This window comes from Heterodontus francisci, chromosome 5, assembly GCF_036365525.1.
Source record: "Heterodontus francisci isolate sHetFra1 chromosome 5, sHetFra1.hap1, whole genome shotgun sequence".
Lineage (NCBI taxonomy): Eukaryota > Metazoa > Chordata > Chondrichthyes > Heterodontiformes > Heterodontidae > Heterodontus > Heterodontus francisci.
This window is the reverse complement of record NC_090375.1, coordinates 143897523-143915908: the sequence shown is the minus strand read 5'-3', so window position 1 is coordinate 143915908 and position 18386 is coordinate 143897523. Positions and strand designations below refer to the sequence as shown.

General features: G+C 41.9%; 1 protein-coding gene across 1 annotated transcript in view; it reads right to left on the bottom strand.

The window, feature by feature from the left end:
- The window catches only part of LOC137370075 (BEN domain-containing protein 5-like), a 66133-nt gene that overhangs the window by 36756 nt on the left and 10991 nt on the right, over nucleotides 1-18386 (bottom strand). The window contains exons 2-3 of the mRNA XM_068032179.1: nucleotides 9966-10105; nucleotides 1685-1943 (exon numbers count right to left, since the gene is read on the bottom strand). Of these exons, the coding sequence (XP_067888280.1) occupies nucleotides 1685-1943; nucleotides 9966-10105 (399 nt within the window). The remainder of the gene's footprint in view (nucleotides 1-1684; nucleotides 1944-9965; nucleotides 10106-18386) is intronic.

Sequence of the window (18386 nt, the reverse complement as noted above, 5' to 3'; positions counted from 1 at the left end):
AGTATGTTAGTGCACAAATGCTAAGCCAGCAATAGCTTTTCCCCAATATCTGTCCCCTTTGGATTGCCCACCCACTGTCTAGGAGAATAGGAGCAAGAACAGGCCATTTAACCCACTGTGCTTGATTAGCCATGGCACCACTCTCTTTTCAATCCCAAATTCTTACCTTTGCTCCATAATCGATAAAATGGTGGAATGGGCAAAAAAGTGGCAGTTGGAATTCAAATCAGTAAATGTGACAGGGCCAAAAAAAAACCAATGGGCTCTTAGTTTTATGGCAAGAGGTATGCAATACAAATGTTAAGATGTAATGGTATGTTTAAATAAAGCCTCAGCATGGCTACAGCTTAGAGCACTGCGTAGTTTTAAATTCTACGCTATAGAAAGGATACAAGGCAGATTCACAAGGATGCTATCTGATGTGAGGAAATACAAATATGAAGACAGACTTGAAAAATTGAACAGAGGAGATTAGGGATTAAAGTGCTTCAAATTAGGAAAGTGACTGAGAGCTAGAATGAGGGTTCATAGATATAAGAATAAATGCTAGAGATTTAGGATAGAGTAGGAGAAATTTCATGAAGTTTCTTTTTAATTGGCTCAAATTCTAAGATTATTCCCCTCAATCTGGATTCCCTAGAGGGAAAACTGGCCCCATCAACCCAGTATCAGATTACGTCATGATTTCATCTGTTTGAAATGTCTCAAGCACTAGATCCCTTAAAATCAATGCACCCTCCCCAGTATACTGGGAAACTGCCCCAATAAGCTATCTGGCCACAGCAACTTGGGAAGGGGACTCGAAGGTTAGGAGCCAAAAGTGTTAATTTAAAGAGGTAGGGTATACTTTGTACAGAAAACACTTCTCTAGCCACACGAGTATGAAGTCTCTGCTGTAAAAGGATTTGAATAGCGGACTACAAACTATTAAGCGCCTCATGTGTGTTAACTGTATAGAATTTACCAGGTTTAAATTTGAAAATCATAGTACTTAAATTGGCAACAAAGGAGCTTGTTGAGTTAAAATAAAAATCCAGACAATTGAACAGCCAAATTTAAACCATCCAGTTAGATAGTAAATTTTAATAAGCTCCATCAACACTAAAGAAGCTTGACACCACCTAGGCCCGCTTTATTGGCACCCCATCCACCACCTCCAATATTGACTCCTTCACCACCGACGCACATTGGCAGCAGTGTGTACCATCCACAAGATGCACTGCAGAAACTCACCAAGGCTCCTTCCACAGCACCTTCCAAACCCACGACCACTACCAACTAGAAGGACAAGGGCAGCAGATGCATGGGAGCACCACCACGTGCAAGTTCCCCTCCAACTCACACACCATCCTGACTTGGAACTATAACGCCGTTCCTTCACAGCCGCTGGGTGTACCTACCCCACATGGACTACAGCAATTCAAGAAGGCAGCTCACCACCACCTTCTCAAGGGCAATTAGGGGTGGGCAATAAATGCTGGCCTAGCCAGTAATGCCCACATCTCATGAACCAATAAAAAAAAAGGTGCCTGCTAGGTTATTACAGGGGTTTAAGTAGTAAACAAAAAGATGTGGAAAGTGAGACATTCAACACTAAAATCCATTTAGTCGTTTACCATTCCTAATATTGTTACACTTAATTCTAGCTTGAGCCAGAACCCAATTTTGGAAAGTTGAGACTTACATCTAAATAACTTCAAAAGTAGTGCATTTTGAAGATCCATATTGAGGTCCCTCAATCTTTGTAGCTCAGATGCCAAGTGTTCATATTCTTTTTGCTTTTCTTCAGCAAATCGGAGTTTTGTTGTAACTTTTTTAAGTTCCTGAATTAACCTTTTATTGTTGGCCTTGGCCCGAGAATATTTATGTTTTAGTTCATCAAAGATCTTCAGTGTTTGGTCATCATCATCACTGCTATCTTCAAAGCAGGAGACATCATGCTCCTGGGCGAAATAAAATACATCATTTTCAGTGTTCATTCAATTTGAGAAACAGAGAAATAAATACTAACCAGACCAGATTCCCTACATCGAGGGAGGGAAAAGATTTTGTGCTTCAAGTATAAATCATTTGAGAAATAATACAAGAAGTCTACAACATTTCACAACTGATAAATTATTAAATTTTGTAACACAAACAGTACTGCATTTACATTCCAAGAGTAATACAGAGAGCAACTGCATATGGAACATATGAATTGAATTCTTCCTCGCATATGATGCAATATTGTCAATTTTTCATTTTCCATTTCCCTTTGCAGTGTGATTCCATTCACTCAATTCATCCACGTGGCCTGAACATATAGCTGGCTGTTATTAAAATACTGCAGACAACATAGGAGTATCTTTTTCTCCATCCCCAAATGTTGACATCCTTTCTGCAGTCTGGTTTAGATATGGAAAAAAAAACAACCGCACATTGCTATTATCTTTTCAAGGTAAAGGTTGTGAACTATGATCTCACCCATACTTAACTCTTTGCAATTATGTGCTACTTTTTTCCCTTAGCAGTCCATGAAAGCCAAATACAGTACAATATATTCAAACACCTATTCCATGCAAGTTTGCACTTAAGGCAGAATACAAACAGGAAAGTTTAACATGGCTAATCAGTCATATGGGACGTTAACAATTCATTTGCAAGTGTGCCTATTTCTTCAATCCTTACAACTTTATAAAATAAAATCTAACATCTGTATTGTTCCCAATTACGAAACCTTACTTCCTTGTATCACACTTTTCAACCTTCCCTATTATAAAATTCCTATGTCAACAGTAATAATAACAACTGCATTTATAATGTAAACTTATCATGCTGTAATTACAACTTCCTCCAACTGCATCACCTTAGTTTCCCAGCTTCAAAGCCTGTACTGCAGAGAACCTCCACCGCTCCAAACAATTCTACTTCTCTGCTCCCCAAATTGCCCAAGGTTTTCCTATTTCACAACAAATATCAATTTTAAAAAAACTTGTATTCATGACACCTTTCATGACCTTCAGACTCCTCAAAGTCAATGGAATACTTTTTGAAGTGCAGGCTCTGCTGCTGTGTGCATATTGGCTGCCACATTACAAGTCCCACAAACAGCAATGATATAAATAACTAAATAATTTATTCATAGTAGCGTTCGCATGGAAAACAGTGACTGCTCTTCTTTGGATAGTGCCACAGGATCTTTTACCTCCACCTGAGAAGGCAGGGGACCTTGGTTTAACATGTTATTAGAAAGACCTCTGAAGCCACAACCTTTTGATTCAGAGGTAGAAGTACGAACACTTAGGCACGGGTCGCACTTAAATCAAAGCGTTATATAAAATAAAGGAGAGAATGGATAACTTCAAAATGGGGATTGAATTATATCTATGCACCATAGTCCAATTATTCCCTGTCCTCTAACTCTGCTTCATCTGAAGACTACACTTGGTCAACGTTAAAGGCACTATATAAGTGCAAGTTGTTTTTGTTGTTGTCTTCTTGACTTCCCATTTATAAAGCCACAAAAGATCAACTAGTACTTTTTAAGTACAAAGTAATTCATGACAACGCTACGTCATCGCCGACGTCATCAGGATGCGCCGCGGTACGCACATGCGCAGACGGTCTCCTGATCTCTGCGCATGCGCTGCGGTTGGACTTACCAGGACCGTTTTGCACATGCGCAGATGACGTCATCGCGTTACGTCGTCTTCCTCGGGCTACGCGCCAGGTTGGCCTCTGCGCATGCGGCAAAGCTTCGGCGCGACTTTTTGAAAGTGGAAGGAGGAGAGGTTTCGTCGGGCATTTTCTCACATTTTATCTGAATTATTTATTCGTTTTGGAGACTTGCTTCATTTTTATTTGACACAGGAGATTGTTCCAAGGTAAGTTGCTCTGCCTTTGTAAGTTGCTTTAAAAACAGTTCCATTGTCTGGGCCACCGCATGTTCTCCAGTCCCTGTTGTGAGTTGCTGTGTGCAGGCAGTACATGTGCTGCAACATACCGTCTTAACGGTCACTTTCGTTTTTGTAACGTTTTAATGGAGTGCATTCTGTATTTCTTATCTCATCTCATGTTTCCCGTGAGGAGACTGGACTGGCTGCGGCAACAGACTCTCCGCTGGCAGCAAGGACTGGCTGATGAGATGGAGCCATTTACTATGCCCAACAATTGCCCGGAAGCACCTTCGGTTGGAGGTGGCCACGCGCTGGACATCAGTCACGTGTCACAAACCCTGGATCCTGAGCGTCTCACCCCCTGGCCTAATGATCTGATGGACCAGACATATGCCTGCCTGTTCAAAGCTCCACTTCCCCTACCTGCGGTACCCTCTCCTTGCTGCTCAGTTACACAGTCACCTGTTCCTGCACCCATTAGGGCAGTGCACATGGGCACACAGCCACCTGTTTCCCCATCCGCCTTTGAAACAACCATGCAGAGCCTTGTGAGACTCCGCAATTGCCAGCTGCTGCCTGTCAAGCAGAGAGGGCGTCCAAAGGGGTCAAGCACTTGGGGAACATTCAGCAAGAAGAGACTGAGCACTAAAAGAAACAAGCATGCCGTGTGCAGTGGTAGCAGAAATGTGAATGCTCTTGCTGTGAATACAACTGGTGATAGTAGTAGGCAGGATTAAATGGGAATGGATGGGAAGACGCATGAGTAACATAACCACTAGCAGGGAACTGCTGGGCTAAATGGCCAGCTTTATGTTCATAGCCCAAAAGGAATGTGCTTCTTTTCCAGCACCCTCACATCATTCATGTTTTCCCTGAGAGCAGCATTGAACCATCACGAGATAGGGGCAGTAACATCATCCTGCCTCCTACAGCTGAGGTGGGTACTAAGTGATTCATTGGCGGTGTTATCAGTACATGCCTTTACCGCAGAACACAAAGCATGCTCAACAGTAATTTCATTGGAGGGAGGCAAGCTCTGACTCTGATTTGCTTTATTTCTTTTCATGTAAAACATGCCGTCGAGAAAACAATCCTTGAGACTTAAGGTCAGCATTCAAGCAACGAAGGCAACTGGATCATGCTGCAGAGCTGGTCACGATGTGGAAAGGAACATTGCATTTATGGATGAATTGGGAGTGCACATTGGGATGCGTTTGGGGAACATCCAACAAGAATAGACTGAGCTCAGACTCTTGTGACTTTGCCTTCTTCACATGGACAATACAGTAGTGGAATAGAGAGCCAAGCGTTCATTCACCACAAGGCTCTCCAGGAACAACCTCTTTAGCTGTGCATAGCAGAGACTCGGCCTGTCTGTCTAATGGGAATGCTGGAAACACAACACTCATGTATCCACGCACAGCAGTGCCTCGGATGCTTAAAGAACTTAATAAAACTTCTCAATAATTAAACCCAGAATTGTTGAGGCTTTGTTTTGCATGCTATTTCCCCGACTTTGCAACTGCACTTCAGATATTCAACTGTGATGGAGGGGTGGAGGTAGGGGGGGGGGGGGGGGGGGTGGAGGTAGGGGGGGTAGAGGGAGGGGTGGAGATAGGGGGGTAGATGGAGAGGGGGGAGGGATGGGGAGAGCAGGGGGGGGTGGGGAGAGGGAGCATGCAAAATGCAGGGACCAGACAGTTGCAATGCCTGAGGTACTGTGGAGAAGTAGGGGAGAAGCAACTGGATTGGGCATCCGCAGCTGGAGGGAACGGCTGAATGGAGAGGGCCAGATGCGAGAGGCCGTAGAGAGATGCGGGGAGCGAGTGTGCGAAGGCCTCGGTGTCGCCGGGTCCAGGGACTGGCCGGTAAGTCTTTTGCTGTTGTGTTTCTGGCGCATGCACAGAAAAAGGCACTCCTCTTCCGCTCCGCTGCTCCCTCCCCACTCTCCCCCACCCCCACACTCCCGCCCTTCACCCCCACCCTTCTCCTCTCTTTCCCCCCACACTCTCCTCTCTTTCCCCCCCCCTCTCTCCTCTCTTTCCCCCCCCCTCTCTCCTCTCTTTCCCCCCCCCTCTCTCCTCTCTTTCCCCCCCCCTCTCTCCTCTCTTTTCCCCCCCCTCTCTCCTCTCTTTTCCCCCCCCCTCTCTCCTCTCTTTTCCCCCCCCCTCTCTCCTCTCTTTTCCCCCCCCCTCTCTCCTCTCTTTTCCCCCCCCCTCTCTCCTCTCTTTTCCCCCCCCCTCTCTCCTCTCTTTTCCCCCCCCCCTCTCTCCTCTCTTTCCCCCCCCCTCTCTCCTCTCTTTCCCCCCCCCTCTCTCCTCTCTTTCCCCCCCCTCTCTCCTCTCTTTCCCCCCCCCCTCTCCTCTCTTTCCCCCCCCCTCTCCTCTCTTTCCCCCCCTCTCTCCTCTCTTTCCCCCCCCCCTCTCTCCTCTCTTTCCCCCCCCCCTCTCCTCTCTTTCCCCCCCCTCTCTCCTCTCTTTCCCCCCCCCTCGCTCCTCTCTTTCCCCCCCCCCTCTCTCCTCTCTTTCCCCCCCCCCTCTCTCCTCTCTTTCCCCCCCCCCCCTCTCTCCTCTCTTTCCCCCCCCCTCTCCTCTCTTTCCCCCCCCCTCTCCTCCCCTCCCCCCCTCTCCTCCCTTTCCCCCTCCCTCTCTCTTCCCCCCCCCTCCTCTCTTTCCCCCCCCCACTCTCCTCTCTTTCCCTCCCCCCCCCCACCCCCTCAACGCTGCTCTCCCCGGCCCCCGCGCTGCTCTCTCACTCCGGCCATTGTATACTGCCACGTGTTCGTTAGGTTGCCTCTGTGTGATTCTTTGAGCAGCGCCATCTTTAGTCCTGGCAGCTGCTACAGTCGCAAGCTGTGACGTTTTCGTGACACATGCTGTATTTGCGCATGTGCCAAAACAGCGCCACCTACCGTTCGCGTTGTCAACAAATGCGGTCTTTTAAGTATTCAGAGAGCTTATTCGTTTAGGAGGTGGAAACAATATCTGATTCAGAACTTGTATTGACCAATGTTTTAATGTATAACTGTTAAATAAGAAGCATTTTTATTCTGTATTTGGAGAGCTGATTTGCTCAGCTGAGAGGAGATGCAAAGGTAGATGTAGAGAAGATGTTTCCAAATGTGGGGAAGACCAAAATTCGGGGCCATAAATATAAAAGAGATTCATTAATAAATCCAATAAGGAATTGAGGAGAATTTTTTTTACTCAATGGCAAATGGCCTGTTTCTGTTCTGTAAATTCTTAGTAACTGTATCTTCAAGTATTGATGACTGCAATGTTTCACTCATAAATTCTATCATTTACAATCACTTCAATGGCCAAATAAACAACTCGCCCTTTATAGACAATGGGATTTTCTTTACTTGCTTTGGTTATCTTCAGGTCATTTTTCAAAACATTTTCACAAGCAGTCTTTCTAGGTCTGCTTGGTGTTAGAAATAGAGCCAGTTTCATCATTTGCCTCCTGCCACGTTTTGTGTCCATATATTTGTATGGTGGGCACTTGATTGAAAGATTCCAGCGTGAAAATCTAACAATATGCCTGGTTGGTAAACTGTACTTTTGAGTATTGGAACATTTTGATTCTATTCTTAGTGCTCCTGAGCTTTTAGAATTGTTTCTTCCAAAGTGCCAAATATACAGCATTACATGTTCCTCCTCTTCCCTACATTTTGCGCATTTAAAATCAAGACCCCATTGCAGTGTCTTACCCAAGCTCATTTCTATGTCTTATTCTCAATAGTGTGTACCTTACTTTTCTTTGTCCCACAACCTTCAACTCAAACTTGGCACCTCCAGCTCCACTCTCTTCACCAGAGTCAGAAATGCTTCTCAATTTATATTTCCATTTTTTCCAAGCATGGTGAGGCTGCACAGTGATCCTTGGCCATCAATCCAATTTCTTACAACATAGTAACACACAGTTCAAATGGAAATATAATTTTGGTATGATCCCACACCACTAGTCGGAAGAAATTGATGACTTTTTAGTGTACTAGTGATATTTTTACAAAACTCCGGCAATTCAAATCTAGGAGTATCAAAATTACAAAGCCTTTGACTTCACAAATGAGTATTTTCTTCAAAATTCGAACAAAAAATTCAATTTTACCAGCACAGCTGTTTTAAAGGATCTGGTTGCCCTGGTACATGAATCACAAAAAGTTAGTATGCAGGTACAGGAACTGATTAGCAAGGCAAATTGAATGTTGTTGTTTATTGCAAGAGGAAATAGAGTATAAAAGTAGGGAAGTTTTGCTACAGTTGTACAGGGCATTGGTGAGACCACATCTGGAGTACTGTGTACAGTTTTGGTCTCCTTACTCAAGAAAGGATATCATTGGATTAGAAGCAGTTCAGAGAAGGCTCACTTGACTGATCCTAAGGACCAAGGGACTATGTTATGAGGAAAGGTTGGACAGGTTGGGCCTGTATCCATTAGAGTTTAGAAGAATGAGAGATGACCTTATTGAAACATAAGATCCTGAGGGCACTTAGTAGGGTGGATCCTGGGAGGATATTTTCCCTCGTGGGAGAGTCAAGAATTAGGGGACACAGTTTAAAATAAGGGGTCTCCCATTTAAGACAGAGACGAGGAAATGTTTTTCTCTCAGAGGGTTGTGTTCCCCATAGAGCAGTCGAGGCAGGGTCAATTAATATTTTTAAGGTTGAGTTAGATAGATTCTTGATTGACAAGGGAGTCAAAGGGTATGGGGGTAGACAGGAAAGTAGAGTTGAGGCCACAATCAGATCAGTCATGATCTTATCGAATGGCAGAGCAGGCTCGAGGGGCCAAATGGCCTATTCCTACTCCTAGTCCGTATGTATTGTCAGCTCCATATTAAGTTGAGAATATTGAAATCTGTTAATATGGCTGAAGTTTAGCAAACTATAGTTCCAGATAAAAGGTTTCAGGAATAGTATCTAAGAATAAATATAAACTGGCAGCATCTGTGGCAAGTGAAACAGAGTTACCGTTTCAGGTTAAACGTTACTCTCTTTCTCTCTCCACAGATGCTGCCTGACCTGAGTATTTCCAGCATTTTCTGTTTTTATTTCAGTTTTCCAGCATCTGCAATATTTTGCTTTTGTAATAGTATCTTATAAAATGTGTGCCAAAAATGTGTTGCTTTATGCTCATCTCCTTAAAACTTTAAATAAATACAAGATACACATACTAACAAAAGAATTCTTAGATCTCCAGATAACGAGTAAATGCTTTGTGCTACTAAGTCATGGGAGGATGGAACTAGGAAGCTTGCATTCATAGAGTGCCTTTCATATCTTCAGAAAGCCCCAAATGTCTCTCAATTGCAGTCCCCGCCATTTATACCAGGCACATTCGTGTGAAGGAGGCTGAAGTATGCAACAGTGTGGTCATTAACAACTGTAGTCAGTTTCACCACTCCCTCAGGTACTGTCAATGCAGTTCGAGTTTCAGCAGACTGTGTCATTTAGGGGTGCTTGAAGGTGAATAATGAAAAGTAATCACACCCTAACTAGGTGCAAACAGCTGTCTGAACTGCCCAAAATTGTCGCCATGCTTAACAGGTGGCATCTTTGTAATGGTCACCTATGGTAATGGCAAGTGTTTAGTGCTATTTGCCTGATATAGGCAGCAGTCCGGAGATAGTGGCACAGTGTAAGTGGTGGGGACTGTATCTTTTTTTTTTTAAGTGAAGTCATTGTTTTGTATGCAAAGTTCCAAGTTCTATCCCAGTCTTTGCTGAGTTAACTGATGGCAATCAGGGTGGCAATAGAGGTGCTCCAACTGATTTCAGGTTGGGCTAGGTAAAAAAAAAAAGTTCCTATTTCTGAATGGCATTTAGTGACCATTATCATAAAGTGTTTGTTTATGACATTCAGATCAGAACATGCAAGCCATGATGTTCCATGATCAAACAGCTTGACGACACATTGGTCAGTTGCATGAAGTTCTGCTGGTATGTGAGTAGCTTTGGGATTACATCCCAGTGTTGGTCAGCCTCTTCCGAAGGGGGGGGGAAAGGGAAGGAAATGGGAAGAGAAACAGAAGAATAGCTTTTTCTAATTTAAAAAAGGTAAGAGATTCTCAAACATTGTTTAATACCTGGATATTGTTGAATTGATGTGCTTCATCTTCAGTGCTATCACCATCTTCTGATTCAGACACTTCAATGAAACTTTCAATTATTTTTGGCACTTTACATCTTTTCAGTTTCAAAAACTTCTCCAGTTCTTGTCTGCTATCTAAGGAATTTAAAAAATTGAATAAAATAAAATAAAAATCAGGAACTTTTAATGCTGCAGTATTTACCCCACCAGATCTTATTTGAAAAGTTATAACTTTTATAATGCATTTTCAAAAATATAAAAGTACTATTACATTGAAAATATCACTCATACATTTATAAAAATATAGATCACACTTAACAGGTTTCAGATGTCCCAAAATGTAGAATTCTAAACTCCAAAAGTGGAGCAACATTAAGACACTGAAGTCTGAATTTACACATTACTGTTAACATGGTGTGAAAACCTTTGTGAAGGCTTCATGCGGTGCAGAAAAATACATAGCCTCTCCAAATACTTTGTGGATTTTAATTCTTTTGGATTGGAATAAGAAAATATTAAAATCTAATAGATTATTTTATTTGTTTTTATGTTCCTAATGTTCAAAATTGTTGTGCTTTGATTTCTTTTCAAACTTTCATTTTGACAGAAAGAAGCTTTGCTAAAATATTTTATGAAAAAAATTATAACTTTAGCTTGTGTTTTGTCAAAACTGTTCACCACTCAAAAAGAAATGTTAAAACCAAAATCCTATTTCAAGAATAATTTTTAAAAATGCCTCTGAAAAAAGGGGACATTTTGCTAGGGTTGTTCTCCTTAAGCAGAAGGTTGAGAGGAGATTCGATGGAGGTGTTCAAAATCATGAGGGGTCTAGACAGAATAGATAGGGAGAAACTGTTTCCATTGATGAAAGGGTTGAGAACCACAGGACACCAATTTAAGGTGAATGGCAAAAGAACCAAAGGTGACATGAGGAAAAATGTTTTTATGCTGTGGGTGGTTGGGATCTGGAATGTACTGTCTGGGCATGTGGTGGAGGCAGATTCAATTGTGGTGTTCATAAGGGAATTGGATAAGCACCTGAAGAGAAAACATTTTCAGGACGATGAGAAAAGGGCAGGGGAATGGGACTCTTGCAGACAGCCCACATGGACATGATGGGCCGAATGGCTCCTTCTGTGCTGTAACCATTCTATGATTCTATAAGTAAGCTACACAGACCAAAAGAAAAGAAAGACTGGCATTTCTATTGCACCTTTCACAACCAACAGATGTCTCAAAGTGTTTTGCAGCCAATGAAGTACTTTTGAAGTGTAGTCACTGTTGTAATGTAGGATGAAGGTTCCTGGTACAATCACCAGTCTGCGGTAAGTTAGCTTATCTCAGGTGGGACACTACAACTTGCTTCAGCACACCTGAGTTAAAGAGTGGAAAATCAGCCAGAGAATATGCTTCTGCTTAGTTACCCAGCAACTCTTGCTGGTAGTTTGCATGTATGGGTATGGAACTGGATTTAGCTGTAATAACCTGCAGTAAACAGCCTGCAGGCTACCTGTAAAATCTCACACATAAATAATGGCTATAGCAGGCACCTGGTGTCTAAGGAACTAAGAAAAGCAAAGAAAATTGCCAAAGAGAATGGTCAAAACAATTGAGGAATGGTCTCCTTCCATGCCATTAACCTCTATTATTCTATGATAAAAGCAAGCAATAATCTAACCTAACTACCCTCTGACTGAACAGATGGGTTTGGGGTGGAAGCGAAAAGGTTGTTACTTGATTTGTTTTGCTTCTTATTCCTGCAAATTGTCCAGATTAGGTTGTAAAATTAGAGCAAATGTAAATTTGAATTTGATCTAACTCATTCAATACAAATAGGTATACACTGAATTTGGTAAAACCTACAAAAAAAAAACTCATGTAAAGATAACAAAAACTAGCAATTTAAAAGTAATCCATCTTGTATCTTAATAAATTAGAAAACTTAAAGATAGATTACAATTTGAGTTTTCAAAGTACCATTTTCCTTTTTAATGGCTTCACAAAAGTGCTTTATAATCAAAGACTACAGGCCCAATTTTAACCCATTCAAAACCCACCCAACTGCCCTACATATTAGTCTTGATTGAAAGGTATATAAATGCAAGTTGTTGCAGTAATGTAAGACAAGATTACCAATTGTCCTATCGCAATAAACTGCCAAATGGAGTTTATATAAACAACAGCAATATGCTTCATCTACTTGATAGTGCTATGACTGAGGCGGGAGGAGTGCACTGTTTATTCTAGTTCCACTTCTCCTCAGGTCACAACATATATTTAAATTTTTTCCCCACTTGCCGATATGGTCAATCATAGACTCTATTTTCATCCCAGAATAAAACACACCAACCAGGTTTCTTTAATAAACAACAAAATTATCAGTTTATTATAAAAACAAGTCTTAATCACTAATGAAGTATAAACACACAGACTGAAATATTAAAGTTCCCTTTTTACCTTAGCCCCTCACACTCAAACACACATATACACGGGTCAACCGGAAAAAATAAAAGGGAATTTTGCTTTAGAGCTCTGTTACAAAAAAAAGGACAAAACAAAAAACCTTCGGCTGAATACTTGCTCATTTTTGAAGCAAAAAACAAAACATATGGAAAAATGTCCTTTGTTTTGGTTTAGCGCCCCAAATGCATATAGGCTCTTCCTAGAACAGTTTTTTACAGGTGATGTTGAAGATCAGTTTGGGTAGGCTTTCCAAGAAATACAGCTACTGAGGTTTCAGAAAGGCCTTACAGGGCGGCACTGTGGCGCAGTGGTTAGCATCGCAGCCTCACAGCTCCAGCGACCCGGGTTCAATTCTGGGTATTGCCTGTGTGGAGTTTGAAAGTTCTCCCTGTGAGCGCGTGGATTTCCGCCGGGTGCTCCGGTTTCCTCCCACAGCCAAAGACTTGCAGGTTGATAGGTAAATTGGCCATTGTAACTTGCCCCTAGTGTAGGTAGGTTGTAGGAGAATGGTGGGGATGTGGTAAGAATATGGGATTAATGTCGGATTAGTATAAATGGGTGGTTGATGTCGGCATAGACTCAGTGGGCCAAAGGGCCTGTTTCAGTGCTGTATCTCTAAATAAATACAACAGAAATGCAGCAACAGGGTTTTCAGTTCCCAAAGATTCGATTAGCAGGGTTTCTTCAAATACAGGAGGAAAAAGGAGACTTACACACCGGATACGCACGGTTTCTTTCAAGGGAAGAGAAATAGATGAGCTGGGTTTCCTTGGCAGGCAAAAACCAACTGTCTTCAAAGCAGTTTACACTCCAATTGTCTTTTTAAAAGCATTTTCCATATACCAACTCACTGTCCAAAGTGAAACCATAAACAATATCACAAGAGACAAGCCTCCTGACCGTTATAAATCTTGACCTGTCACGTCTCTATAAACATCTTCTCCAAGTCAAAACAACAAATTTCCTGCTGGTATTTTATCTGAAAGCAGGTGCTTTCCAGTAAGGGCTTGTTTACAAGCCAAGTCCAGGAATCTTAGAATTAGAATTAGAACATTACAGCGCAGTACAGGCCCTTCGGCCCTCGATGTTGCGCCGACCTGTGAAACCATCTGACCTACACTATTCCATTTTCATCCATATGTCTATCCAATGACCACTTAAATGCCCTTAAAGTTGGCGAGTCTACTACTGCTGCAGGCAGGGCGTTCCACGCCCCTACTACTCTCTGTGTAAAGAAACTACCTCTGACATCTGTCCTATATCTATCACCCCTCAACTTAAAGCTATGTCCCCTCGTGTTTGCCATCACCATCCGAGGAAAAAGACTCTCACTATCCACCCTATCCAACCCTCTGATTATCTTATATGTCTCTATTAAGTCACCTCTCCTCCTCCTTCTCTCCAACGAAAACAACCTCAAGTCCCTCAGCCTTTCCTCGTAAGACCTCCCCTCCATACCAGGCAACATCCTAGTAAATCTCCTCTGCACCCTTTCCATAGCTTCCACATCCTTCCTATAATGCGGTGACCAGAACTGCACGCAATACTCCAGGTGCGGTCTCACCAGAGTTTTGTACAGCTGCAGCATGGCCTCGTAGCTCCGAAACTCGATCCCCCTACTAATAAAAGCTAACACACCATATGCCTTCTTAACAGCCCTATTAACCTGGGTCGCAACCTTCAGGGATTTATGCACCTGGACACCAAGATCTCTCTGTTCATCTTCACTACCAAGAATCTTCCCATTAGCCCAGTACTCTGCATTCCTGTTACTCCTACCAAAGTGAATCACCTCGCACTTTTCCGCATTAAACTCCATTTGCCATCTCTCAGCCCAGCTCTGCAGCCTATCTATGTCCCTCTGTACCCTACAACATCCTTCGGCACTATCCACAACTCCACCGACCTTAGTGTCATCTGCAAATTTACTAACTCACCCTTCTACACCCTCTTCCAGGTCATTTATAAAAATGACAAACAGCAGTGGCCCCAAAACAGATCCTTGCGGTACACCACTAGTAACTAAACTCCAGGATGAACATTTGCCATCAACCACCACCCTCTGTCTTCTTTCAGCTAGCCAATTTCTGATCCAAAGCTCTAAATCACCTTCAACCCCATACTTCCGTATTTTCTGCAATAGCCTACCATGGGGAACCTTATCAAACGCCTTACTGAAATCCATTGGATTGTATCCCAGGCTGTTAAAGGAAGCCAGGGAGGAAATAGCAGATGCTCTGAGGATCATTTTCAAATCCTCACTAGATACAGGTGAGATACCAGATGATTGGAGGTCTGCAAACATTGTACCATTGTTTAAAAAGGGTGCGAGGGATAGGCCAATTATAGGCCAGTCAGTCTGACCTTGGTGGTGGGCAAATTGTTAGGATCAATTCTGAGAGATAGGATAAACTGTCACTTAGAAAGGCACAGATTAATCAGGGATAGTCAGCATGGATTTGTTAAGAGAAGGTCATGTCTTACTAACTTAATTGAATTTTTTGAGGAAGTAACAAGGAGGATTGATGAGGGTAGTGCAGTGGATTTTGTTCACATGGATTTTAGTAAGGCATTTGACAAGATCCCACAAGGCAGATTGGTCAGAAAAGTAAAAGCCCATGGGATACAGGGGAATGTGGTGAGTTGGATCCAAAACTGGCTTAGAGACAGGAAACAAAGGGTAATGGTCAATGGATGTTTTTGCGAATGGAAGGCGGTTTCCAGTAGCATTCCATAGGGCTCAGTGTTGGGTCCCTTGCTGTTTGTGGTATATATTAATAATTTGGACTTAAATGTGGGAGGCATGATTGGGAAATTTGCAGATGACAAAAATTGGCTGTGTAGTTGATGGTAAAGAGGATAGCTGTAGACTCCAGAATGATATCAATGGCTTGGTTGAGTGGGCGGAAAAGTGGCAAATGGAATTCAATCTGGAGAAGTGTGTGGTAATGCATTTGGGAGGGCAAACAAAGCAAGGGAATACACAATAATTCTGGTGACCTCTTTTAAAGAAAACAAAGTTCAGCATCCCTTCAAGCTTCCAGATGAATCAATGTCCATAATTCAACTATAGGTCCTTAAAACATATTTTACAAAAAATAGAAGCACTCCCGTAACAATAGATGGAAAATTACCACAGTGCTACACATTTATGATGCCCAGTTATCTGATGAAAAGAATAAAGTTATTTGATATGCAAGTCACATGGCAAAATAAACTCCACCAAGCAAAAGCTAAGAAGTCTAAGGTCTACCTGAATGGTAAAGTTGATTAATGACACAATTACCTACTAACAATTGCTTTGACATGGGCTGTCAAAAGAACGCTTTGAGTAGTAAAACTGATGCTGACTTTCCCTATTCAGTAGCAACCTTGACATCAAGCTTGCACATTGAAGAAATAAAATGGGATTCTATGGATTGAAGTTAACTTCACCAGAGTTTCAGTTTAAAGATTCTGAAAGGTCTTTCAAGAGTTTGTAAACAATAAATACCCAATGTAGTTTAGAGTATTGGTCCAGATTTTGCTGTGGTAATGACGGCAGCATTCTCCGTCATTACTGTTGTGAAACCGACAGCAACTTCGGGAATTCACACAGGTGCAGAAATCCAGAAACTGCTGTCAGTGGGTCTACATTCCTCCATAGATTGCGCTGTAGAGGTTTCCACAGACTGCTATCACCATTGCAATCATGATTTAATGAGAACTTCCACTTCTACGCCATTCACTATAAAAACGGTACAGCTTGTTGAATGAGGTGTACTAACTTCAGAATTCTTGCTGAGTACCTTTACTGGCTCTGAAAAGCTAATTTTATTTGTGGATTGCCCAATTTCTCCATAATGATAACAAAAATTCCACATATTTAAGAAAACATATGCTTTTTGTTTCTTTAATGTTTAGTTTCTATCTTAATCCAATCATAATCATTTAACTCCTAAAATTTAAATAAGTGAAGGATGTTAAGTGCTTTTAACTTCCTGGTTTGCTGTGTGAATGCTTCAATGTGATTGGTTCCTTACCTATTTGTTGACATCACTGCTGCTGCACATCAAGACACCCCCCTGACTCGGCACCAGATTTAAACTGCTTGAGAGGGGAAAACCATGCCACAGAGATTGCTAGATCTTCTGGACAGCTTTCTTTGAAGTTAGGGAGACCTTCACTGCTGACTGCAAAATCCAGGCTATCCTGTACGCCAAGCACTGTATCACTGTTTTGCTATCTGGAATAAATAATACTATTTTTCCTTTCCTTATTTGTGCTGGTATTTCTCTTGGTACCTATATACAACGTAAAATCTACCGTGATTTTAGCAATTTTCCTCTTACAAGCTACTGGGTTAAGTCTCATGAATGTGAAATACCTGTATGGACAAAGTTCAGAGACTGACTGTCATAAATGGAATCAGACTCTAATAAGGAGTCAACACCTTCTGAATGAGGAGGAGTTAATCTGGAACATCAGAAAAATTAAAATACCCCAAATGAATTTTAAAATAACCATGGGACTATTATTGTAGAATTATATTTTCATTCCTTTTAATAACATAGTGCCAATAATTAGCAGGGGTGCTAAAATTGGCCTCAGCAACCCTGAGCTAGCTAAAAAAAAGTATTCTCACTCCAATGACCTCTTCTGGCAGTACATGTATGGACATTAATTGAAGACGGGATCGGACCCATCCATCATCAAACAGTCTGATGATCACTGTTAAGGATTACACATGAAGAATGGTCATTTAGAAAGGTACAAGAGGGTCATCAGCATCTGGAGAGTCGAGTTCTAATAAGTCATGAGCGTTATTAGGAGGAAAGGAGAGAAATTGGTGGAAAAACAGATTGCTGTGTTGGGAATCATGGAGAATTTTTGTAAGTTGAGAAAACCAGGGGAAAGCACAAGGCCTATGGTGCAGCTCACCGTTGAGATTGAAAGCACCTGCTTATGCACAATTTCTCCAAAGTGCCAACTTCTTTGGCAACTTTGTTAATTCTCCAATCAGGAAGATTCTATATAGCCCAGCAAGGTGAAAAACCACAGTCAGATCTTGCACATGCTGTATTTTCACCACAACCTTTAGTGGGTTGCAGCAGACAAAAACAATTACACAAGGGTTTTTCCGCCTCCAATAGCAAGAACATGAAGTTGTTTATACTGTAGGATTGTGCCAATAGTGCTCTTGTTGTTGGAGGCAATCCTATAGTATTATTGGTACTGGTAGGAGGTGCTGGTTGTTGATAAACCTGAGCCACAAAGAGCACCAACCAATATTAGAGATATGCCATTAAATTGATTGACCACGTGGAATTAGATAGGAGACACATAGTCAGACCCTCTACGCTTAATGGTATAAATTACTATGCTTATTCAATCATTTCAGTTTTAACCTAATCATAGCCAAATGGAAATATATTGATATGAAAAGCAAGCTGCTGGAAGGAAGTCAAGTCCCTGCTTAATATTCTAATGTTCTAAAAGCCCAGGAATAAAACTAGAAAATCACAAAGTCTTTCATAATGAGGGCCCCCAATGACCCAATAGTAAGACACCATTCAATGAAACAGTCATCAAGAGCAGGAGGTCACAAAGAAAAAGAAAGAAACTGTCCAAATTGGCTGCTTTGAGCTAACAGTGGCTCAGTGGATAAAACAACTTTTAAACAGGGGTAATAAAAACAGAAAATGCTGTAAACACTCAGCAGGTCAGGCAGCATTTGTGGAGAAAGAAAGAGAGTTAACGTTTCAGGTCGATGACTTTTCATTAGAACTGGAAAAAGTTAGAGATGTAACAGGTTTTAAGCAAGTATAGCAGCAGAAAACGCACAGAGGGGAGCAAAGAACAAAAGGGAAGCTCTGTGACAGGGTGAAAGTCAAGAGAGCTTAAATGACGAAAGGGATGATGGTGCAAGACAAAAGGAGATGGTAATGGAACATGTAAAGAAACAAAAGATGTG